The following is a 26,489-nucleotide window of genomic DNA, read 5'->3' on the forward strand; positions in this document are numbered from 1 at the left end:
CCCCGCTCTTAACAGCCAAAATAATCTGTTTATCAAAAAAAAAATTTAATATAATCTATTTTAATGAAGACTCTGTATGTTTTAAGGCTTTTGTATAAACTAAGAATTTGTAAAAATGTACCTACCTGCACACTCAAACAAGGATCATGTAATCTACATAAGTGAGCAGTGGAGACCCCCCCCCCCCCATTTTTAACACACCATGGTATCTTTCACTTTCCCAGAGAGACTTGAGTGACTTAGATTTGGAGACTTTGGCTCCGTACATCCCAATGGATGGTGAGGACTTCCAGCTGAATCCCATCATCCCAGAATCCGAGCCCCTGGAGGGAGGTCCCGGAGGATCCATGGGGAGCAGCAGCAGCCTGACCCAAACACACAAGGCCACGCTGCAGAGTTTCAGCAACATTGTCAGCCTCTTCCAGCCCTTGTCCTCCCCTCCTCAGTCCCAAGGCCACTACCAGCACCAGCCAGCTGCATCCTGGGCTGCAAGGGAGAAGAGAGGCTCCAGCCAGGGGTCCGTGGACCCCTGTGCAAGGTCTTGCATTATGGGGCAAATGCAGAGTCCCCCGTACCGGGCTCCAGCCAGCACCCCACTGTCCTCCATGGGTGGGAGGCAGAACCTGCAGTGGCCACCAGACCCTCTGTTAACCTACCAACAGCAACCACGAGCCACCAAGGCCTACCTGATGGACGCTTTGTCAGGAGAGGAGCGCCTGCCCTGTCAACAGAACACGCCACATCTCATGCAGAAATATAGGTGATGTAACAATAAACAAAGTCCTGACATTCAAGTTTTAAACCAAGACAAAAACAATAATGCACTAGAGATACATTTTCATAGTGTTACAATGCAAACCAAAGGAAGTTGGTCCAGTTAGTACCTCGCAGTCAAACTTCCCTGTGTTGAAATTATGTTTGTCCATCCTGTTGGTATGACGACCAATCAAAAAACAGCCTAATGATGTGTTGTGTTTGCAGGTCGGCTGACAATTTTGTTCAAGCCTACAGAGACATGAGTCCAGCCAGAGTGGCCATGGCCAACAGTATCAAGCGCTCCTTTACCCAGATGTCTGTGGTGAGTTCCTCTGATTAACACACAGTATATAGCAACAAGTTTCATATGTATTCCTGAGAATCATTACTGCATGGAAAAAAAGGGCAGATTATCCAGCATAACTGTCCATTTATGACATGTTTGAAACCAGAATTGTATTTACAACATTTGATTATCGTGGAAAAGTTCATTTTCTTTTTGTATTTTGTTTTAACCTTGATGGATTACAGCTCACAGCGCATGGGAATCAAAAACTCTAGTACCTCAAAACTATTAAAACTTTTAGAATAACAGAAATGTTGACCTGAGATGAGCTTGAATCAGTTATTAACTCAAGACACCTGCAAAGGTTTTCTGAGCCTTTAATTTGTGGTGCTCACAATAAATTTGTTTTCTATGATATTCAAATTTCTTGAGGCACCTGTATATTTACTTCAGCTACTCCTTTAAAATAATTTTTCTTTAAAATAAGCAGCTAATTACTGAAAAATAATGACGCAAGTGCTACTTTGATCTGAAAGTGAGCATCAGTATATATCAGCTAATAAAGTAACCATGTGTTTGCATTTTAGGGTGAAAATAAGCCATCGGAAATCTGGAAGAAGATGAGGATTGATGGTTGTGTCGCCATGGATCGCTCCCTCAGCACAGGATCACTGGCAGGTATGAACTCACTGTTTGTTTGTGGAAAAATATCTTGCATCATTATCACTTTCAATCAACTACTGTACCTGTAATCTCTCTGTCTCAGAGTCGGGGATGGGAAGGATGATGCCAGGCAGCATGTCTTCCTGTCTCAGCTCTCTGCCGCAACACAGGAAGTGTCAGTATCCAGAAAATGGGATAGCTGGTGCACATGAGAAACCTGTTCCCCAAAAGAGCTACAACTACACACAGTATAACATGCTGGCTTCTACCAAGACTGAGGGTGAGCAGATGTGACTTTAACGTTTAAACTGCCGAGAAACTCATCCAACGTCACTGTGTAAAGCACCAGAACCTGGAATACTCCTTATCCTTTTAATCTGTAATTGTGCCATTAAAGTTGTATTTTATTAAAGCAAGAAAACAAATGTGGCAAGAAATATAGAATATATTAATCTGGATCCAATACAAATCAACATGTGTTTCCTGTTTTCTAGAATAAAGTTGTTTTTTTTGTTTTATTATTTTCACTTAAGATCTTACTAAAATTTCAAGGAACTTGTGCAACAGGCAATCATATTACTGCTATGGCAGATTTTTTCCCCCCACTTGTTTTAAGAAAAAGGTTTTTAGGGCTCAATTACAGGCTAGCGTGACTTAAAGGGGTGGTATTATGCTTTTGGCTTTTTCCCTCTCCTTTACTGAGTTAGATACATTTCTTGTGCATGTAATAGGTTTGCAAAGTGAAAAAGCCCCAAGTCCAGCCCAAAGGGAGTTCCCATCTCCCACAGAAAACTCTGCACTGAACTGCTTGAAAACAGCTCGTTTGTAGTCCAGCCGCTTCCCTTTCATCCTTGTGGTGACACACGCAAGAAAGCTAAATGCGCCTCATAACGCTCACTAAGCAGCTACTCCGACACCCCTCAAAAACACTGAGCTGCAGCACGCAGCTCTCCTCTCCCTTCCAAACACTAGCTACCCAGTCAGAAGACATAAAGTTGGTCCTTTGATGTAGAGACAGAGCTCAGTTATAACTTTATGGATGCAAAATACTTTTGTTACAGATTAATAACTCACCACTCTGAAACTCTTGCGCCAGTCGGCAACATGTACAGCTGAAACAAATCCGTGTTTGCTTCTCACTGACTCGCCCTTCTCTGCTTCTGATTGGCTAGTAGTCCTTAACTAGGAATTGCCCATGTGAAACTCCCAACAAAGATCATGTAGAGACGAGATGTGTCACTCCATAGCTAAAACGAAGCCTTCAACACAGGGTGAAAAGAGGAGCTGCAGCAATGTGCAGTTTGAAAAGAAAAAAAACAACCTAAATAAGATTTTGGACCTGAAAATTAGCATAATACACCTCTTAAATAAAAATAAGATTGTTACTTATGTCAGTTTCTATATTCCTGCCTTTTATTGAATCCCCATTTCTATTTTCAGGTATAGTCAGCCGTTTGCTGGGCACTTCCTTTGAGTCCTCCTGCCTGCCAGAGTTGACCCGTTATGACTGTGAGGTCAACATCCCGCTGCAGGGCAACCTGCACCTCCTTCAGGGCTGTGACCTACTGCGAGCCCTGGACCAGGCCACCTAGAGCCCCGGATTCAAACCCCGCCATAGACCCAACTTACTCCCAGCCCTGAGTCTCAACCTGCAGCCTGAGACTTAAGCCTTTCTTTACATTCATACCTATGGGCCTTCTGAGAGCACTGATGTTAGGCTACCTATAGGGAATGGTATGCAAAACCATATCCTGTCCAATTAATGTTATTTGGTCAGCCCCACACTCTGTCCTTTTTTATAGCTCTGTACCTAAACCATCTAAACAAGCTAAGAGATCAGGGCTACTTGCATCCCTTTACCCCCAAGCTCTGGACAAGATGCTGAGGTTGACCGCCATTGTATAAAAGTTGACCTGCATTGAGCCACCCACATACACATAGAAGCTAACATGGGTCACTTGGTGAAAAAAGGTAAACATGGGACAAAATGATGCAACACCTGTGTCACTAAGTCTTGACACTGGGATTTAGCGCCGGTCATCGGGTCAGCTCTGTGTTTGGTGTTCAGGCTGAACTCGGGCCTATGGTGTAAAGGGGTATTAGCAGCGTGGGATTTAAACACACACAACCTGCCTTAAAGGCCAGCTCTGCGGTTTCTTGCCAAGGCTTAGCAAGGTGGGAATCCATGGCCTGGCTACATATAGTTATGGGATTCAAACCTACAACCTGTATCTTATCCAGACCCACACCCTGGTATGACCTCTATTGCCAGCCCTACCTTCTCTTTATCAACGTATTTAGCTCAGACGAGAAGATGTTAGTACCTACACATCAACAGAGACACTGTGTTCTTTCACTTTGTGTTTTTGACCAGCAGTTAAAACCAGCCCACGTTTGTAGTTTCACTCAAAGCTTCAAGCAAGAGTTGGGTGTCATGAGGGGGTTGTGACTTGTAGCCATCAAATGTATAAGTAGGCTCATTAATTCTGCTTACTGACCCCCCCCCTCCCACCCAAGAAACATAATCACTGCAGTGCAATATGCTGGACCAGAGCACTTTAAAGCGTGGCTAAATGTAACAGCTGTGGAAAAATAATTAATGGTTGGTAGTATGGAGTCACAACTTCTTTGGCTTGCTACTTGCGTACGTGGCAAGATAGAGAATTTCTTTTGCATAAAACACTTAATGGTATATGGCAAGTCTGCTTAAGATAAAAGGACCAGGGCATGATGAGAAGCAGAATCATAATCAAAAATGATACCCAGCTCTGCTCAAGCGTTTCCCACATATACAGTCATCAAACCTGCCTCTTCTTGCCTGAGTCACTGTAACATCATCAACCGCTGTGTTTAAATAACAAAGTAGCGCAGTGTGATGATTCTCACAACAACTGGTTTACAATAGCATTCAATCTGTTTGGGTCAACCTTCAATGATGCTTTTTTATTGTTGTTTTAGTTCTTATAATAAGTATAATTATTACTTTATTGAATTGAGACATTTTAGCTTTTATCAGATCTCCCCACATTATTCAATCCAAATCGATGGGGCACTTTACCATATCAATTATTCCCTCTCGCATTTATTTTTACTCTACCTACCAGATTATTATGTGTGTCCAACTCAGACACACTAATAAACATATTGCAATGCATCTACTCTACTGTAAGAATATAACGCTTTGTTTTTCTTTATTCCATCTTCTCTTCTTAAACATTGTTTCTCTCATGCTTGTTTTTTTTCTGTCAGGTATGTAGATTGTGTGACTACAGGGTTTTTTTTTATTGTGCAATTATTTCATTAAGCTAAAGCTTATATAGTCAGAAACAAAGCTAGCCTTATTCACCAATCGGATAGCTTGTACAAAAGGTCTGACCTGCACACACTGAAAGAGTTTATGTGATTACAATATTGTGAGCTTACACACACAAACACACACACTTTACGCATATAGACAACCATATAAAAACAGTGGTGTACACAAATATCTAAGGAGCTGGTATGAGGAAGAAAAAGGGGCACCTCTCCTGCAAGTTTAATTTAAGGTTTAAAGTGTTGTAGGCTGCTTAACAAGAGATTACATGTACTTTTGCTAGTTTTGCTGACCTTTGTCAAATGCAGACTATGCAATTTTATGTTTTTTTCTACCCTTCCAGGCAGACATTGGTTTTCATTTATTTCTGTGTAGTATTAAAATCAATTAGCAGAATTTTGAAACTTGCTTGAGTTGTGTAATGCATCATAGTTGCATAGTTTTTGGGTCAAAGTTACAATATTTGTGTGTGGCAATGCTTGATTTGAAAAGTCTGCACTGCATTTCCTGATTGATTTGATTTAATTAATAATTCTAAATACTTTAACACTGTAGGCCCGCAACAAAGATTTTTTTTCGTTATCAATTAATATGCCTTGGATTGTCTATAAAAATTTACAAAAATAGTGAAAACTTATTGAGAGGCAGCAAGTTCAGATGTCTTGTTTTATCTGACAATCAGTCCTAAGCACATTATACTGTCCTGTACACGGTCTAAAGTCCTAAGATATTCAGGAATCCTATATGGCAAAGAAACATATGATGATAGCAGAGCATCTACGTTTACATGTTCAAAGCTTCATATTTGAAATCAAGCTATAAATTATTTGAGACATCTTGCGTAACTATATTCTAAACTATGTCATTCATGTCCATGTAGTACAAAAATGTATAGAAACTAATGTCTGCCTGGAATGGAAGAAAACAATTCTAAACCGCAGCAACATGGTTTGCAGAATGGTTCACTGTATTGTAAAGTATGAGTTAGATTTATAGTAAATGGGCTGAACTTGCAAAGTCACTGAAATGCCCTCTAAGCTAAAAAGGGGGATATTTGGGATGTATAATGGGCATTTGAATGGGCTAATCAGAAGTGCAATAGGGGGGGGGGTCGTAAGTCACTTTGGCTGATCAGAGTTCCACTTAGTAGAGATTGAGTTGGTATTTGGGCTCATCAGAGAATGGGGTTACATGAGCAGCTCTAGCAGCCTCTATAGCCCCACTGGTGTGATATTAGGGCAAAGATTAATCCACTTTTCTGGAGCAGGAAGGGCAGTGGAGGTCGCTCCCCACACCCACTTTGCACACCACTGCACAAACCAGACAGTGTAAGGCTAGATGACAGAAGCAACTGCATAATCACGTACTCATTCAGACTATACATATGTACATAGCAGCAGCAGCAGCAGCCTGTGAAGTGACTTGAATGTGGAGTGTATGTATGTATTCTTTAGGATTAGGACAAGGCCAGTTTTTTCTTTATAATTAACGACATGCAGTAGCTGCCAATATCAGAGCGCTTTGATACAGAATATTATTAGTCGTCCTAATACACAGTGGACTAAGATTAAGGATTCAGGATTTTTAATTTCAAACTAGAAACTAATTTTCACCCCAGTCATGTCAGTAATATCATCAACAGTATGCCTTCAGTGAAAACACGTTCTCACAATATTTCCTAATCTAATTAGTTTTTTTTCCAGGTAATTGTCTTTGTGTGACCACTTTTTGAGTATCAGTTATAGAGCTTTGTACACATATACGTTATGTATTTAAAAAGACAAAACTAATGTTGAAGATAGTGTTTTTAGTGTTTGTGTTCTGGTACTTTGTCCTTATCTACCCCTGTAGATGCAGATCGATCAGATCCCCACACAGTGCTGTTTCCTCTCGTGCTGTTTCCGTGTTGTGGTATTTTTTTTTTCCCTTCATTGTTTTATCCTTAAATACCCTTAATATCTTATCCCTAAAAATATCTATTGAATCTGTCGACTGGACAGTACTGTTGTTGTTCTTGCTTTAAGACAAAAAAATAACAGGAAAAGAGTTCAGATTAAAGATGAAAATCAGTTTTCTAAGTTTCACTTTTCAGATATGTAGCATTTTGAACATTGTTAAGAAGGTGAAGTTGCCACATAATCACATAGTTTTCCAGTTGCATATATAAAAGCAAAGGTGCTTCATTGACCATGTATGCGTCATTTTTAGAACTTTTATTACATCTCTTTGATCCACTAATACTATATTTTGATGTTCTCTGCTGTATGTCATGCTGAAAGTTTATTTTAAATCTATATAACGTGCCTTATAATGACTTCATTGTTGTTCAACGCCTACTGACTTTGCCCTTCAAGTGCACAGTTTGTTCCCTTCAACCTGTAACATAAATAACTCTGGGGGTGATTTTTAATTAAATCCTAACATGATATTGTATCCCATGTAAAAGTTAAACGAACTGGAAAAGATCCCAAATTAAGTGATACAACATCACAGTTAGGATGTTTTTCCACAATAACCCCTGAGGTCCTGTTAACAGATCCTCTATAGCCTCATCGGATACATTAATTTAGATCAAGATTCAAGTAGAACCCTACAAGAACTCCATGTAGATCCCCTGGTGATGAAGAGAAAATTTGTTGAACGGTTTTTAAGGTAATAATTTCCTAGCTCATCAAATGACCTGACAGTCTGTTGATGAGGGGTTTTAGGTTTAGGTGAAAAAGATTTGACTGTACAGTAAGAGTTTTCCTGGAAGGGTCACAGGTTAGAGGGGACAGTAGTGTCCGACCAAGTTCATGCTTTGCTTTTGCAGATTGCTTGATACAGATGTTAAGAGTCCATTACTATCACTCGGCAAACCAAATTTTCCTGACTTTTATTTGGATATATAGCTTTTTATTTGAATAAACATGCTGCACAATGTGCTTTTAAGATGCAAATGATGTGAGTGGTGCTTAAAAGTGTTAGATTAAGATTACAAGCAGATACCTCCTCTAGCAGTTTGGTCATCTGTGACTTGACCGTGTAGATAATACAGTTTAAAATGAAAGCTATTCAATTTCTCATGAATGCCTCGTGTATAGGAGAGACACCAATAAAATGAAATTCATAATTTTACGAACTGCCCCATATTTATGGTTTTTGCCATTAGTTCTACTAGCTACTATCACATTTTGGACCAACTCCATTGCAGAGACATAGGAATGAAGTAAAATATCATGATTTAGAAGCTTAGGTTACAACCAAATCTGCAGTTTAACTATATTACAGTATCTGAACTACTTTTTTGGATGGAAAAACGTGATCTTAAAAGGAGACCTATTATACTGCTTTTCCAGTCCAAGTTCATAAATTAAATTTTTGTGAAGATTAAATCCAGGTTGTAAAAAAAAAACAAGCCACCTGGGCCACAAGATGTTTAATAGGACTGGAGAGGAGCATTTCCCTGAGAGGGGATGTAGGCAGAGAAACAGTTTGAACAATTATGAAGATATGAAAATAACTGATGTCGAGCTGAGGGACACATCTTGCTCAGCCTGCCCACTGACGCATATCTCTCAACTCCTCCACTCGACAGATTACTCATCTGTTTCTACTCTCACTCCCCTCTTAATTTTTTGGAAATTCAAACAAAATTTGGTTTTCTCTCCTAATGTTAGCAATTACTTGAGACAAGAGGCAATTTTTTCATTACTCAAATTAAAAGTTCTTCTTATTTCAAGGTGAAAAGCCTGCAAATTGAGCTATTCCTATTTGTAAGATAATGTATAGTATTTAAAAAAACTTGTTATGTTTTAAATTCGGATTTCTGATTATAGAAATCAAAGTTTGTTAGATTAGGTTTCCAGAAAAGCACCTTAAGCATGTTTTTAAATATTGTCAGATTTACAGTCAAATATAAAACTATTCTTTAACAGTCCCAGTTGTATGTTAATCTCATGGGACCAAAGAGGTTTTAGGATTATATTACATGTTCTGAAACATGCAAATGGACTTTTTAGCAACTGATGAGATTTGAACCAAATTGTGTTAATGTATGTGGATAGAGTTGGCCAGATGGAAGTTGATTTTAAAAATACAAATCTAGGCAGAAGGGAAGTCCTGCACCCCATTTTAAGCTAGCTTCTGCTCCACTAGCCAAGGCAAGACAATTTAAAATAAAAAGTTTTTAGAAATAAATGTATACACCTAGTCATTTAACCAAGATAAAACAACAATTATTTTGTAGCATTTAAAAACTACACCTCTGAGTCCTTAAAGTATCTTAGAGGTATCATATCCTAACATTGTTTTATCTTTGCTAAAATAAAATGTGAAAATGTCACTGCTTAAGTGTGCCATTAGATTACCTTAGAATATGAAAACCCCAGAAACTAGACAGAAGAGAGACAACTCAGAGAATCCATTAAAACGCAAATGCTAGTAGCACAGATGCTAACCTAAAAACGGGTGGGGCTTCAGCTCTCTATTTAAAGCCTAGAAGGCTTATCACCAGTCGTAGTGCTCAACATACTGTGCTGCTTGAAGGGTTTCCCCCAAAACAAAAAAGTGTCAGGAGTCAGTCGACTCCTTCATTGCACTTCCTCTTTAAAAAACAATAAAGCATTTTGTCTTGTGTCTCGTGTAACAGGGTTTTTGTTTTTCCTTATGGGATCCATGTTCAGCTATTTGTATTCTGTTTTGTCAATGTCATACAGTAATGTTATATTAGCTAGTTCTGTATTTTTTTTAAATAAGCTAAAAATATTGAACTTATTATTATCATATATTGTTATTACTATATGGGGAACTCAACCCAATAAGAAGTTTGTGTTTCTGCACTGATATCTTATTATTAAAGCATACTGATCTTATCCTCCCTCACTGATGTCATGCATGCTTTATTGATGTTATACTTTATTGTATTTTCTGACTGAAATATCAGCAGTTCATACTCAGATTTTCCCCATTACAAGCAAGATGTCTGTATTTCACTCAGAAAAATAAACTTGCAGGCTATTAATGGTAACCGTAACTAATCACATAAATGATGTTGTTCTGTAAAACATAAAAATCATTAAAAAACCCAGCGAGTTATTTGGAGAACTTCGGTAATTTCAGCCAAACATGCTGGGATTATCAATCTTTGACTTCAGTTTATTTTTATAAAAAGCAGTGGCTTATTTCTATTTTTCTGGAAATATAATTACAGAAAACCGAGATAACTGAAAACTGTTACAGACTCCAAACCTGAGTAAGTTTATATGGAGGATAAGTCTGTTTTGTAATAAAGTTATATTTATAAATTTTGGTAATAAATTTTGAATTTACAGTCCCCTCCAAAAGTATTGGAACAGTAAGGCAAATCCTTTGTTTTTGTTGTTTTGGGTTTAAGAAGAAGAGTTCAGAATTTCAGCTCTCATTTCCTGATATTCACATCTAGATGTGTTAAACAACTTAGGTAATATCACCATTTGTATTAGACCACAGCATTCTTAGGTGAGCAAAAGTAATGGAAATAAAATTTAATATTTGGTGGCATAACCCTCTCTTGCAATAACTGCCTCAAGCCTGCGACCCGTCAACATCACCAAACTGCATTCTTCATTTGTGATGCTATTCCAGGCTTTTACCGCAGCTTCTTTCAGTTCTTGTTTGTTTCGGGGTGTTTCTCCCTTCAGTCTCCTCTGAAGGAGGTGAAATGCAGCTCTATTAAGGTCAGCTGATTGACTTGGCCAGTCTTTCCACTTTTCCACTTTTTCCCCCTGATGAAGTCCTTTGTTTTGTTGGCAGTGTGCTTTGGCTCATTGTCCTGCTGCATGATAAGCTTCCTCCCCATTAGTTTCAATGCATTTCTCTGTAAATTGGCAGACAAAATGTTTCTGTCCACTTCTGAATTCATTCTGCTGCTACCATCATCAGTTACATCATCAATAAATATTAATGAGCCTGTTCCAGAAGCAGCCATGCACGCCCAGGCCCTGACATTACCTCCAGCATGCTTCACAGAGGAGCTCGTATGCTTCGGATCATAAGCAGTTCCTTTCTTTCTCCACACTTTGGCCTTTCCGTCACTTTGCTAGAGATTAATCTTGGTCTCATCAGTCCATAACTTTTGCAGCTCATCTCTGTACTTCTTAGCAAATTTCAGTCTGGCCTTCCGATTCTTCCTGCTGATGAGTGGTTTGCATCTTGTGGTGTGGCCTCTAGATTTCTGCTCTCTGAGTCTTCTTCCAACAGTGGATTGTGATACCTTCACCCTGCACTGTGGAGGTCGTTGCTGATGTCACTTACTGATGTTTTGGGGGTTTTCTTCACATCTCTCACCATATTTCTGTCCTCAACTACTGTTGTTTTCCTTGGCCGACCTGTTTGACATCTGTTGCTCAGTACACCAGTAGTTTCTTTCTTTTTCAGGACGTTACAAATTGTTGTGCTTGCTCTGCCCAATGTTTGTCCAATGGCTCTGCTCGATTTTCCTTCTTTTCTCAGCTTGTCAATGGCTTGCTTTTCTCCCATAGACAGCTCTCTGGTCTTCATGTTGGTTTATCTTCTTTAACAGGAAATGCAGTCTTTACAGGTTTGAACCGAGGATGAAAACTTAGACTAGTCATGCAGAATGTAATGTTTGGATAATCAACCTAAAAGGCAACACCTGGGCAACAACAAACCTACAACAAACCTAAGTTGTTACCAGGAAATGAGAGCTGAAATTCTGAACTCTTGTCTCATAATCATCTTTTTATCTTAAACCCAAATGTCTTCAGTGAACAACAAAAACAAACGAATTTGCCTTACCGTTCCAAGACTTTAGGAGGGGATGGTATATCCTACAAAGCTATTTGACACTATTCCCAACACAGCATAAAAATTCAAATGTGCAACATCTTCTACCAAGATCAATATTCAGTAGTAAATAACAGAGGTACTGTGGCCCCCACTAGCTAAAGTAGCATTGCACTCAGTTGTTGCTGTTGGGTAAAAACCTTGCATCTACAATTGTCCAATTTTAGATCTGTTGAAGAGTTGTACAATGTGTGCAAATTCTCTAAAATTCAGTGTTTAAGATGTTAACACATTTGTCATCAAGTTAAAACAAGGCATTTTGGTGATACCAGATTATTTACCTGGCAACAGCTACATCTTAAAACTAACAACAGCTGCTAGTTAAATTACATGAACCACAAAAATACACTTGGCTTCTGTCCATTTCTGGCTATGAGTCAGCTGTCTAAGCTGTGTGTGCTGGTACATTTTTCATCCTGTTCTTCATTTATCTAACTTAACATATTACTCTGACATGCGAGGGCGTTTACCACCAAGTTTACACACGCAATTCCCTATGTGCATGTATGTGCAGCATTCAGATAAAAACCATTTAGCCATTTCAAAGATCCTAGTTGAAGAACAACCTGTACTGTGGTTTTGGTCTTTCCAGTTTACACTCTCAATCTCTCCTTCTAGCTTTCTGTGTGTATGTCTATTTTTGTGAGGACCAATTTGAGTTTCAGTTAGAAAACAGTTTAGGAAAGTGAGGGTTCATAAAAGGTATAGGGGTATAAACACGTGTGTTACTGTTTTTCTCTCTCTGAGTTCATTCTAAAACCAACAACTACAGGACAGTCATGAAAAGGAGGGGTGAGTTAAATCACAATCAAGTCATTCAGTTTTACTAACTTACGTAAGTCTTAAGTAGAGTTGGGATATACTGGTCCTTTATTTTAGCATTTGAGCATTTTGTAAGTCCTACTTTTACCTCTGCTACACAAAAGAGGAAAACGTTGCATTAACACCTACATTATCAAGTTACTTGTAGATTCAGTTTTCTCTGCAGTTTTGACTGCTTTTACCAAGACTGTAGCGTAAACGAGTGAATAAGATTAAATAAATATCGTACCATAAAGAGGATCAGGTTTGACTGGTGAGAAAATAAAATGATTATTCGTCACCCATGAGAATTATGGGTGAACAAATAGGTACACTGGGTAAATTAACCTTTTTTTTTATTTTCTATTTTTAAAAATTGGATTTAAATATTTCCCTACGTTGCTTTTACGTTTTCCGTAAAGCACTTCGAATTGCCTTGTTGTTGAAATGTGCTACACAAATAAACTTTTACACGCAAATCATAGAATTAACACGAAGAATTCTGATTTAAATTGGTCAAGTTTAGGTATATGGAGTGGTTAGAGTTGAAATCAAAACACCATCACAGGTTAAGGCCATGATCAAACTTTCTCCCTGGTATCAGAGGTGGCTTGATGGGAACAAGCAGCTGCATGCATTGCAACTACTAGTTTATTATGCAGCTACTTTGGGAAATCTCACACTCTCTTTTGTATCAGGCAAACCATAGACCAGTTTCTGACCCATTAGAAATCTTTGTTTTTTTAAACTTTGTAATAATATTTAAAAATTCAATTTATTTAATTCATTCATTTATTAAATATTAACTTCCAAACTATGTGTGAATGTAATTTAACGGTAAATTTAAAGACCATCTTATTCATTTTCAGACATTTTTATTTGACTTTTTATAATAATGATATAATAAATGTTTATGCGCAAACGTATCAGTGTATTAATATATAATTTGCCACTTTTGTTAGACTGGGTCTGATGTTAAAAAGCCATCAAAATGTAAATTATGATTGATCCAGAGCTTTTAAGGTGCTGGTTTTGTTAGACTGTATAAAAATTAGGTTTTAAACTTTTTGGCACCCAACCCTCAAATGGATCTGTTGTGAATCTTTGTCAGAATCAGGGCATCCATGTGAGCAAAGAAAAAGAAAAGCAACGCCAAGAAGTAAATTTTTTCTTACTCTATAAATGTTTGCCAGCGATTAAAAGGCTTTTTGATGAGTCTGGCCTCCTTCCCTGTTGCATGGAAAACATGTTTCAAAGCTCCAACTCCACCTTCGTATTGTGCATGATGTTTTTGTTTTGGTTTGTGACGCACATCCTCTATTTGACTTGGACAGGCGGACAGGCAGATATATAGGCACAAACAGGCCAAAACTGGCACTTAAAGAAAGACAAAAGACTCTGTGTCTCCTACCTTATGTCTGCTCAACTAGGTACTGGTGGTTTTGGCATTTTCAGGGCACAACTTGAATTGAGGATAACCTACAGAAGCAAACAAAACAAAATTCAACAAATCAGAATGATTTGCAAATAAAGAGACAATAGGTATTCCCAATATTCAGGTACAGTAGGCATAGACATCATCGTAATAGGAGACCTATGCTAACGGCTCTGACACTCAAAAAATAACCAGCGCTGAACACAGCAGACTGATCAAACATGTTATAGGTTGCACTTGAAAACACTGCAGAGACCAAAGCTGACAAACTGACTGCCAATGTACGTATATGTTCTGTACTTGCATGAGAAGAAATCAGTGGTCTGTAATCATAATGCTCAGAGTACAAATTGAGAATAATGTCTGTATAAATAAAAGGTTACTATTATAAACTTGTAACATGCAAGTAGGTGAATGTACGGATTCACTAGTCTGAACAGTCAGATCTGTCTTGCACCTATTACCTCTGTGTAGATGACACCTTGGAAATAAACAAAGTAAAAAAGATGTTTGGGGATGATGTTTTTTTTGGGGGGGGGGGACTGAAAACAGTCCGTGCTTGAAGGTGTTAGCTGACGGGTTTTATATCTATGCAGATAAATGATCACCAAACAAACAAGCAAGAATAATTAATAAATAAAGATTCCAACACTGAGAACGATGGAAAATTTTGGAAAATGCTGGCAGGCTGTAATAGTTTATATTTGGGTGCCAGCAGATCCTGACGGGTCATGCGGTCTGTTTATCAGCCAAATACAAAAAAAAAAAAAACAACCTTTTTTGTGGTTCTTCCTTCCTCTGCAGGAAAACAGGAACCTTACTTTATGGGCACACTAAAACAGGCATGTGGGACATTCATTTAGGCGTAAACCAATGTCAATATTATTGTAACTGCACAGACTGAGAGTCACAAATACATTACAATTTGTGGACAAAACACAATCTACATATACATTCAAAATCCACTCTTAATGATTCACAAATATAAAACACGATAGACAAATAGAAATTAGTAACTTGTACTTGTGTGTTTATATTCTTTTTGTAGATTGTTTCGCATTTACAAGGACATTGATTTACTCCCCATAGATTGAGACAGAAATGTAGGTCAGTTGCACTGACACACACACACACACACACACACATCTTGCATCCCTTTGTTCCAGCTGATTTAGAGTTTTTTTTCCTTCAGGTGTGGAGTCAGGAAAACCTATGAGGTAAAATGGGAGGAACCGGCGTCTAAAGCCGACCAGCATCCCCTTATTTTATGTTTCCTGGGCGAGTCTTTATCCAATTTTTGCTGCAGGGCAATTCATGCTGCACCAAAACCTACTGAAATCCCATAACCTTTCAGCCTCTGTGGCAACAACCGCTGCTAGTGCCTACTTTTATTTAAACAGCTGTTACGAATTTAATGTGCGGATTTCTAAATTGCAAACACTATGAGGCATCATATTCTGTGTATTCTGTCCTGATTAAATTAAATGTGTTACGGAAGACCTTCAGTTTTCTCTGTAAAATATGCATCAACAGTAATTGGATGTGATTAGAAAATAATCTCATCATTTATCATAATATTTCATAGTATGGACATTAGTAGTCAGTTATCCAACATGATGTGAAACCTTCCTGATATTTCACTGGGGTTTATACAGTATATGACAGTATTTGTGTAAAAATAAAAAAAAATAAAAAGGGACACATGAGCTGCTTGTGATATAAGTCACTGTATGTATGACATTTCCTTGCCTACAATGCTGTGTGTCTAATATTTAGTTAGCCTACTTAGGCAAGTCTTGCTGGATTTAAATACTTGGCCCATAATTAATAGAATTAATTAAGAGGGAATAATCGTCCTTCTTCCATAGATTCTGGCTATCCAGCCAGATGACACTTGTTGCCAGTGTCATTAGAACTAGTATTATTAGAACAGGCGCCTATTCAGTCCATTAAGAACTGCTCGCCTGGCCCATATGCCAAAGAAAAGGGTTTACTTTGGGGCCCACCCAACATGAGCAACAGGGTTTCTCTCGCTGGCCGTGGCCGTGAGTTTCCGGTCTGCCCATAGACTTTTCATTGTAACAACGTCGTGGATTTTAAAATCCCTTTCCTTCTTTAGGAAAGTTAAATATAAAACTTCCATGGATCAAAAATTCATGATATAAAGAGTCATAATTGACATTGTTTGCGGTTTGAGGTGTTCCATCAACAGTTTCATAGATCTCTCTTTTCTTATAGCGGCATTTAGGGGCAGTCCTACAGCATAAAACCTCGAATACACTTCAATGCGGACGCATACACAGACAGCTGTGGCCACTATGGACGCGGACTACTTCTAGTTCTACTACTTTTGGAGTCAGCTTGGCGGACTGGTTCCACACATATAAAACTTGCTTTACAGTGGCATTTCAGACTGTGCTTCCAAATTTGGGGAAGGCCTTTTCTTATTTCAACATGACAATGCTGTGTATGGTAACTATACTATGGTGAAGTTTATGGAAAGATCATGGTTATAAGCTTCTTTGAGCCTGAAATAGGCCCATTTAACGCCTGCTGTGTAATTACTGAGAAATACCATCCAGCCAGCTGAGAAGCAGAAACAGAAAAAAGCATCTCTTGTGTGTCACGCTGTGAGCTGACCCAGTCATTTCTCTGTCAAAACCTCTGCTTCTCTGTCCACTCATATCTATCTGTCCTTTGGGACCTTAGAATGTCCCAGGACAGTTGTCCAATAAGCTGATCCAGGGCCAGTTTGTTTATGTTCTGTTCCAATCCCAGGACACTGAGCTGCTCTAACTGGGACTGACCCCCCAATATAGCTCAAATCTCACTGTAAACAAACATCCAGTTTCCCATGTTAGAATCAGACTACTTATGTTTGGATTTTAACATATGAAAGTATAGTCTTAGTATACAGTATATGTGGCGGGGCTTTGGTTCAGGAGGGAGAGCTGGTTGTCCGTTTATCGAACGATTGGTGGTTCAATCCCCGGCTCCTCCAGGCTGCATGTTGAGTGCAGGGACGTGCACAGACATTTTGGTGGGCAGGGGCTCAAGTGAAATAAAAGGGCATTTTTTTAACTAACACAACTCTGACTTCCTTCCAAATTATTTATTTTATTATTTTAATTCCCTCACACATTTTTTTTGTAATATTCAACATGTTTACTTTTCTACAAAATAATCAGTTCACACAGAGACCACGGCCTTTTTTATTATTCACTAGGTTTATCACAGGAGCAGGCGACAGCAAAGGCAACTATGCCACAATGCGCATGTTTTCCAAGTTACTAGTTTCAAGTATATATTTAGAATAAATGACAGTTTCATTAATAATTTGTTTATTTTCACAAAGCGATACATCATTTTAATTCTTTTGGTGTTATTGGAATACATAACACTTCAAAAATCAACAAATGCCAAAAAGGCAAAACAGAAAAGGATAACCTTCAACTTCACACAGCCAAGCAACAGAATACTGAATTACCTGAATACATTAATGTATGGATCAAATAAATCATTATTGCTGCTATTTTAATTACACTTACCAGACACACACACACACACAATTACTGATGGTGACATGGACTTAGTTTCATATTTGAGGGAGGGCTGTCTGTTAGGATCTATCAGCATACAACTAATAGAATGGATAGTTATTAGATGAGGAGCCTAAAAACCAAACTATGAAGTTACTGTTTAAGGCACTTTCTTCATGGAGTGGTCAATTTTGAGATTTTGGTATTGGTTTTGCTTCCATGTCTTCTTTTACTTTAAGAATACACCTTTAGATAGTGTTTATTTTAAGCCTACTGCCCTCCTTCTGTTTGCATCTGTAAATTTCTTCTAAATTAATCAGAACAAGCTAATCTGCATATTTAAACAGAACAGGGGAAAATACTCTTGATGCAAGTCATTAACTGGGGAAGCTCTGTGGTGATATGCTTTAGTTATTTTCTTTATTCAATTCACCTGCAGTGACTTGGCAAATGTATGCAAATTAGCGCATTTAAATTAGTTAACGCCTAATGACCATAACGATGTGCCGATTGTGATGACGTTATTGGACTCAAATGCTAGGCCCTACTGTGTTCACCTGTAGTGCCTAAATTAAGTGCAGGACATTAGCCTGTATGGCCATGGAATAGCCTATTACCTTGGCTGAACTTCAGCTACCTTATTCCATTTGCTCAGCTCATGAGTCATGCGTTAGCAAGACATAGGCCTATATCTGCCTTTTGGCTAATTAGCAGCAAACTCGAGGCACTGGTAGTTTAGTACTTTGTTCATTACCGCTCACCTCCACACAAGCCACAAAAAACACTGCTGGGACCTGATAGCCTATTTAGATTTTTTATTCAATAAATATATTTGTTTGACAGGGAATCTGTGCGCAAACAGGAATAAGTATACTGTATATTCATTTATTTTTTTTAAAGCACCCCAGGAAATAAGGGCACTTTCTCTTGTGGAAGAAAAAGTCGAAGTGTCCTTGGGCAAGATACTGAACCCCGAATTGCCCTGGTGGTTTTTCTACCAGAGTATGAATGTGTGTGAATGGTGAATGCGATGTACAAAGTCACTGGCTGATGGTACCAGTCACAGTTGGCTTGTTTTGAAATATTTCTCCTAAAGAAGCTGGATGAACACTTTTCCGACCATCTATCTATCCAGCTTTGGTACAGAGAAAAATATTAACAATCCCCAGAGGAGGAACACTAATGATTCCGTTGACCCTTGATCACTAGCACCACATTTGCCCAAACTTTTAAATGGCACACAAGAACTGTCAAAACACAATAAACGCTGACAAATTACAGAGCTACATGCCACCATGTCCTCTTCACACAAAGAGACCCTCTCTAAGAGTCTGATTTTGTCTATAGTGAGAGTAGAATATTAAAACACCTCAGTATAATACAATTCAGGAACACCATAAACTACAGCCTCCAAATTGACCATGAAGAACTTTCTGCCTGACCTATGATGAAAAAAACTATTCATTACATTTGATAACCACCAATGGACAACAGTGTTGATAAACTGTAGCTCGGAATAGAAAAGCATGTTGTCTGTGAACATGCGTATATATGCGCGTGCACGAAATTAAACTCGAGCATTCCAGCAGCGACCTCTGTAAGGACCAGTCCAGACATTGTATGAGCCTGATGGCACACCTCATTTTAAACACGACAATACAGATCTAGTGTCTTAGTCAAGGTTTAGTTACACTCTGGATATATGTGTAGCCCGTGGAATTAGGTGCCACACAGGACACAATTACTTCAGGGGTTCTTGTAGCTCCAGGTTTATTTCTGACCACATGTCATTTCACAGAGTGGTATGCTACTGAGTGTTTCACGTAACCAGCTCAAATGCTGAATTTTGTACAAGTCTCTAAACAGCCAAAAGAGGCAAAATAAATTAAAATACAGAAAAATACAGTAAAAATATGGTAGAAAATACAGCAGTGGGCTATGAACTTCACCAAGTTCCACCAAACCCACGTGGAACTTCCCGGAGATCGCACAACTGAACACACTTTCAACGTCAATTACCATGAAATTTAGTACACAATGGTCGACGATTGACGCCCAAAATCCCAGCACACAATTCCAGTAGTGCTATTCTACAAAATGAAGTCTCCCCACCGATCCCTCGTACGTCCTTCGCACGTTAAACAGGAAGAAAGACCATGATGCACTTGGCGGAACAACAACAATACTACTCAGTGCTGCCGCCTTGTGACCAAAGTCTGCCATCACATGTAAGGCTGTGGAAATCCACCTACAATCTACTTCACACTTATGTTAAATTGAACAATGTTACTCTCAAACAAAACAACAAAGAACACACGTATTTACATTACACAACTTTAAGAACTATTTTAAAGCAAAGTGGGAAAATCGCTATGACTAGATTTACCACCCGGCTACCTATGTAAGAGGGAAAACTACGGATTGACACTGAATGTTCAAATGATGACTAGCAAGGCAGACAGGCCAATATGGATGCACATATCTCAGTAAATAACCATCAAGTATTCAGATGAGTCATAGTATAAATAGAATTTTACATTTCAAAATGTATTAAAGGAACCGTGTGGGAGCCAGTGGCCTGATAGAGCAGATAACATTAATATCTTGCAAGTGTTGTTATCTATAATTTACAGGGCTATGCCTGAGTTTGTCATTAAGTGCTGGCTCATCAGCCAGTTGATCCACATACAGCCAGTACTAGGACGGACCCAGTAAAGACATTTCTTTAGCAAGACCCAGGTGAAACACAGGCAGCCTCAGCCAGTACGAGCACAGCCAGAGACGTACAGCAAGCATCAGATACAGCTCAGACCCTAAAGCTGATGATACACGGAGCAACTTTTAGAGCAATGGTGCTGGGCAATGTTGCCGTCAATGGTAATGACGGCCCTTCCCCCATCACTCCGCCACCCTCCCTGCACCACCGCTATCCGTTCAAAACATAGTCGGACTTTCCACCAGCAAGACTGCCCAGCAACATTGCTCAAAAAGTTGCCCCACGTGTATCATCAGCTTAATGGAAGAGTTGCTGCTCCACCAAATGACCCAGCATATTGGCTACTTTAACAGCCTTATGATTTTACCCTAAAGACAAGTGTATAAGAGGTTTCCATTCAGGCTTAGAGACAGACATTTTAAAGACAGGAGGATTGTAGTGAGAGCACTGCGGTGTCAGGTGTGACTGTGCAGAAACAGTAAATTGTTTATATGACTCATGAGTCAGGCAGGAGGGCCCCATTGCAGAATTTTGCTCAGGACCGGCTCTGGGTCAGTACCCCATTGTGGTCCAGAGAAGGAAAAGTTGTGAACTGGCAATAAGGTCAGCAGGTGGTCATAATGTTATGGCTGTGTACATGTCAACATCTCTGTGCATCAGAAAAGAGAACAGTGTTATGGATAAACATAGGTTGTGCAACTTCCAAATCTCAACAACGCGTTGTGTGACCTTGCATTTCAAAAAAGCTGACTGGTTGATCCAACTGCCTTTCTAGAGATGGATTAGAGACACTGGAAATTAAATGTGGAATGTTTGAACCTGTCCAAGTAAACAAAAAAACTTTACATGCAAATGTCAAAAAATATCCGTGGACATTTTCACATTTGCAGACATAAGAAATGAGTTCCTTTACTTCTGACAAAACGTCTGATTAGTTTGGCTGTTTCTCCATCTGGGGAGACAGCTGTTCACAAGAACAACGCCACATCTGTATGAATCAGTCAACAAAATTGTGATGTGGGCTAAACTGGAACCAGACTACTTTGGCCCTTCTATAATAGGGTAACACAATGGATATCTTACGTCATGTTGTCAGTATTGACAAACTGTTTGCCCTGTGTCTTTTATCAGTCTTTGTTTCTGTGGGAATTCATCCAGAAATACAATTCTTGGGAAAATCAAACCGAATTGTGTTTTCAGCAATTGTTCTGATCTGGTCAGCACGAAGACAAAGAGCTCGTGCAATAATTATTCTATTCCCCTCAGTGTTGACTCTTTAGAGCCCAGTTGGGCTTGATAAGGAAAAGAGCCAAAAATAAGCCTTTGATGGGATGGGGTGGAGAGAGGGTCAGTGATTATTCACTATTAATAAATAGAAAAACACTACATATAGAGAGGACAGGCATCCTTCACAGATGGCAAATAAACAAATTCTTTCCAATAATGAAATTACTAGCCAAGATACGTTACGTATGTGGAACAGGAATGGTCCCAGTTGTGGTTTACAGACCATAATGATGAGGTCCTAATTTATTGATACATACTCATATTCATGTAACTTTTTTATTGTTGTCATTAAAAGTTCTACATAGTGCTTGTGCCCTGCAAAGGGAGACATAGGGAATTCATTTGTCTGTCCTCGCATTTCCACTGTCTTTTTATTGCATTGTTTTTAAATTCCTAATGTAGCATTAAGTTGCTGTTTTTATGCCACATTTTTATTATTTAAGTGTTCAGACCTCACAAACCAGATCTATTTACACTTCTTTTCTCCCATCGATATTCACCAACTAATTTCTTATGATTTCTTCATGTAAGCAGTGTTTCCCATACATTGTTTATTTGTGTGTTTTAATTAAGCAATTGTAAAATTGCCCCTGAATATTCAAATCCCAAAATTGAAAATCAAATACCTGCCCAACGAACAAATATTTGTACCAAGAATGAGGACTGTCTTACTATGGCCCATCGTCCTGGAATGAACTCCAGTCTAAGCCAAAGATTGGTGCGCCAATTTCATTAGCTGCTTTTAAAAAAAAAGAAAATCAGTCATTCTGACGGACATATGCACTTGTTTTTAAATTAACGGTAGGTAGATCTCTACATTTAGTCTTTTTTCTACATTTTCTTTGTTTTACATATTTAAACTCACTGCATATTTTGTCTATGTAAATTTCTTGTAATCTTTGTATACATTTTTATTGTATTTTAATTTCTGTAATGTATTGTTTTTCCAACTCATGGTTGAAAAATTGTGTTTTACTTGTGCTATACAGGACTCCCTTGTAAAAGAGACTGTCTTAATGGGACATTTCCTGTTTAAATAAAGGTTTATATAAATATTTGAATATTCAGGTCCAGCCCTCTTATCTTTGATCAGGATATGTCCTTTAACTCCCACATAAACAAATTTCATTGACTGCCTATTTTCATCTACAGAATATTGCAAAAATCATGCCGAAAAACTAGTCGAGGCATTTGTTACTTCTAGGCTGGATTATTGCAATTCTTCATTATCATGCTTTCTGAATAAGTCCCTTAAAAGACTCCCTGATGAAGAAATATAGTGAGCCAGGTGAAGTTATGACGAAGAAGTTTCGGGGGAACAATGACTTAACATAGCATGGTTTATTGAGCTCGGCCAAGGAGATATAGTGCCAGCATATAACGTGAACACATCAAATGCAAACACCAAATCTGAAGGAGAAAATATTTTAGTTCCTGTAGGTTTCTCTCATAGGTCTTTAACTGGCCTAAACCTAGAACAAATAATCTATCTGATGTTTAGACTTCAATGCTACATCATATTGGAGTCTATTTCTATCCATGAGTTGTACTCTAATCTGAAGTTCTTGTAAAGACTCAACCTTGCCAGACTCCCAGAGAACACTTGCTAGGCCTGATTCCTGAGCTGCTGTCACTCCCTTATCAATCAAACTGTTGTCTACCTACCAAGGACAGTTACATGAGTGAAATAACTAGAGCTGCAAGGTCAGTGAACACTTGTAGGGTCAGCTAATGACTCCAAGCTAGATCTGTCATACCCTCCCTGTTATATCAATTAAGCCCCCTAAGATTATTCTTTAACACTCCCCAGAAGAGCCAGAAAGCTGCTGCACAAGTACAGACAAGAACTACAAAACTAGATCATATTTCTCCGGTATTAGCTTCTCCCTGTAAAATCCAGAAATAAAAGTCCTTCTGCTCACCTACAAAAACCTTAATGGTCAGGCACCATCATATCTTAAAGAGCTCATAGTACCTTATTACACCACTAGAGAACTGTGCTCCTAGAATACAGGGTTACTTGTGGTTTCTAGAGTCTTTAAAGGAGAATGGGAGCCAGAGTCTTCAGCTATTAAGATCCTCTCTTGTGGAACCAGGTTCCCAGTTTGGGTTCAGAAGCCACACACAGTCTCCAACTTTAAGAGTAGGCTTAAGACTTTCCTTTTTTTAAAGCTTATAGATTGGGCTGGCTTAAGTAAGCCCTAAAGCAGCCCTAAGTTATGCTGCTATAGGCCTAGACTGCCGGGAGACTTCCCATGATGCACTGAGCTCCTCTCTCCATCTGTATGCGTTCTTATCCCATTAATGCACGTTACTAACTCAACTTCTTTCCTGTCCCGTAGTTTTGTGCTTTCTCGTCTGCCCCTCTGTTGCTTTCAGCAGGTATTTGTGCCTCTGGAGCTGTAGAATCTGGATCTGTGTGTTTGTCTTTGCACGGTCTCTATGTTATTTTACTGCATCAGGCTCATGTTTGTGCAGCTAACTCCTGTCAGACATTGCCTTACACCAGGCAGGCTACATTTTCAGATCTCTGAGGGACCTTCTGACCTTGTGTCTGTCTGCCTTCTTCAACCTCACAGCGACCTCAAGGGCACTTCCTGTGTGGAGGGGAAGCACACAGACTGATGGCAGAGACAGTGTTTCATCCCTCAAAGTGTGTGTGTGTGTGTGTGTGTATTTAAGTGAAAGCCACAGACAGAGTAGGCTGTATAGCTTCCGGTGGGTAAACATCAGCTTTCTCATGAGAATGTTTCTCTCTTAACTACTAACTACTTAGACCTGTTCTGTGTGTCTGTGTGTGTGGGGGGGGGATTGAGATAGTTAGAGAAGTCACTGGCATGTGTATATTTTCATTTATGAAGCCTTTCTATCCAAGTTACTGAGATATTAACATCCTTGGTACAATTCAAAGATTATTTTTGAGTGACATCAGGACTATGTATCTTTGCAAAGTCCCTAATTAGCTCTTAGTAACTACTGTACCAGGCCTAACCATCTTAAAACTGCGTGCCAGTCCTTTGCAAAGGCAGTTTACTTAATAGTAGATTAGTAGTAGTTATATTCATATATGTATATATTTTAGAATTAAAGGGAAATACTCAATTAGGCTCACTATCCAAATTCCAAAGTTCTTGACACAAATCTTGCCATTTTGATTTACATTCTACATATATCTAATCGGAGCTACCACCGGGAAAACTGATGCAGCCGGCAGCAGCTGGCAACTGTTCCTGTGGTTGATCATAATTTATCATTTACAAGCCTTTCCACTAATTCACTTTGTTCTAAAAATAAAACAAATTTGGATCACTGCACATATCAATATGGGGTTAACAGATAATAATGATACACTTTTCTTTAATATGGCTAATAATATAACAGGCATTCCATCTGCTCCTCTATTAAACAGCTACTGTCTTTGAATGCTGATGTTTAGCCAGATGCAACATCCTGATGTTCAGTCCCCTTTTTTAAAGATGAATCTACATCACCATCTAGAGGACAAAATGTACTGCAGTAGTGCTCACCTGCAGCAGTTAAGCATTCCTTTCTAGCATGTTGTCTTCAATGGATGAATCCTCTAATGTCTCAATTTTACTAATTCACTTTCAGACATAAAATACCTCAATCACTGAACCAACGTGAAACCTTGGAGGAAATTTTAATTAGAGGTGCAAAAACTTTAAGTTGTTAATTGTACAACCTCCTAATGCAATTAAGAGTATATGGGGTGTCCTGATAATGGTAATAATAAAAATACTGGTTAATGTAAAGGCTAAGATGCTTGAATGTGAAGCAAACGCCATGTAGCCACCTTTTTATACTTTAATTTAAGTAACATGGGATCCATTTCTTCCCCCTCTGCTTTGTACTTGGATCAATATCATTGTCAAGGCCTCCATTACACAGCAATAATGTTTGGCTTCAATAGAGCAAGTTTTGGACTGAATAAATATGAGAGCGGAATAAAATACAATTTAAATTATGTATATTATGGCCCATCATTGTATTAAATTTCTTAATGGATTCTCCCTGATTCACATAACTTGCCAAAGGAAGAACTGACCACAAACGATAACATCTTTCATATATATATAAAAAAAATAAAACTGTGTAGGAAATCACAACATGGCCAACGAGAAATTGAGGAGCTGAGAGAACTAATAGGCCTATAATGATTAAAACGATGACAGTTACAAGTCTACAGTAGATAAGAGACATGTTATTTAGCTGATTACGATCAGATAAAATATTTAGGAATGGAGCATTTTCTTCAAAATATTTGATAAAAAATGACATTTTTCATAGGATATTTATCTTTTATGCAATTTTATTCCTATCAGTTGGATGGATGAGAAGATGGCGTTAATATTAAGCTACGTGGAGGTTCTGTTTAACAGTGCGTTAGAACATGAATAATGATATTCAGGTAAGTGTCAGTGTGAGTACGGCGTTGTTTCAATTAGCCAAGTGAAACGAAATGAACGCGAGAGGAAATGACCTCGTGCTGCAAATCGCAGTTTGCATGTAGCAAATTTAGTGAAACGGTGAGGTTGCTGTTTGACTCACCTGCAGCTGCAGGACTGAACTCCACCCTCCACGTTCCCGGCTGGCAGGCCTCTGCTGCCTTCTGTCCACTTCGTGTAGACAGTTTAGGTTTTATTTTATGGGTCAAATAAAAGTTGATGACTCCAAAAGTGTCACAATCAAAAAAAAAAAAAAAAAAAACCCAACACACGTCAAACCATCTCGGCATGCCACCACCAAACATCTCCTTCACCCAGGTGCTTCACATCAGTGACGTCACTGCCGGCTCTCCAACGTCCTCCTACACACTCATTAACCTACCAAACCAAAAACGTTTTCTA

At 38.7% G+C, this 26,489-nt stretch overlaps 1 protein-coding gene and 1 long non-coding RNA gene across 2 annotated transcripts in view; one reads left to right on the top strand and one right to left on the bottom strand.

Annotated features, from left to right (window-relative positions):
* LOC119912382 (endothelial PAS domain-containing protein 1-like) overlaps positions 1-9,881 on the top strand; it is a 52,616-nt gene extending 42,735 nt beyond the window's left edge. Inside the window, 5 exon segments of the mRNA XM_038731558.1 lie at positions 225-760; positions 982-1,078; positions 1,630-1,720; positions 1,809-1,985; positions 3,146-9,881. Of these exon segments, the coding sequence (XP_038587486.1) occupies positions 225-760; positions 982-1,078; positions 1,630-1,720; positions 1,809-1,985; positions 3,146-3,297 (1,053 nt within the window). The 3' untranslated portion in view covers positions 3,298-9,881.
* On the bottom strand, positions 638-26,409 carry LOC119912383. The gene is made up of 4 exons (XR_005446144.1): positions 26,191-26,409; positions 14,056-14,123; positions 1,789-1,861; positions 638-721 (listed from the first exon to the last, which is right to left on the bottom strand). It is a non-coding gene; the product is annotated as an uncharacterized LOC119912383 (long non-coding RNA).
* Between the last annotated feature and the right edge of the window lie 80 nt (positions 26,410-26,489).

This window comes from Micropterus salmoides, unplaced genomic scaffold (genome assembly GCF_014851395.1).
Source record: "Micropterus salmoides isolate LMB-PRFRI ecotype aquatic unplaced genomic scaffold, ASM1485139v1 Ms_hic_scaffold_2, whole genome shotgun sequence".
Classification (NCBI taxonomy): Eukaryota; Metazoa; Chordata; class Actinopteri; order Centrarchiformes; family Centrarchidae; genus Micropterus; species Micropterus salmoides.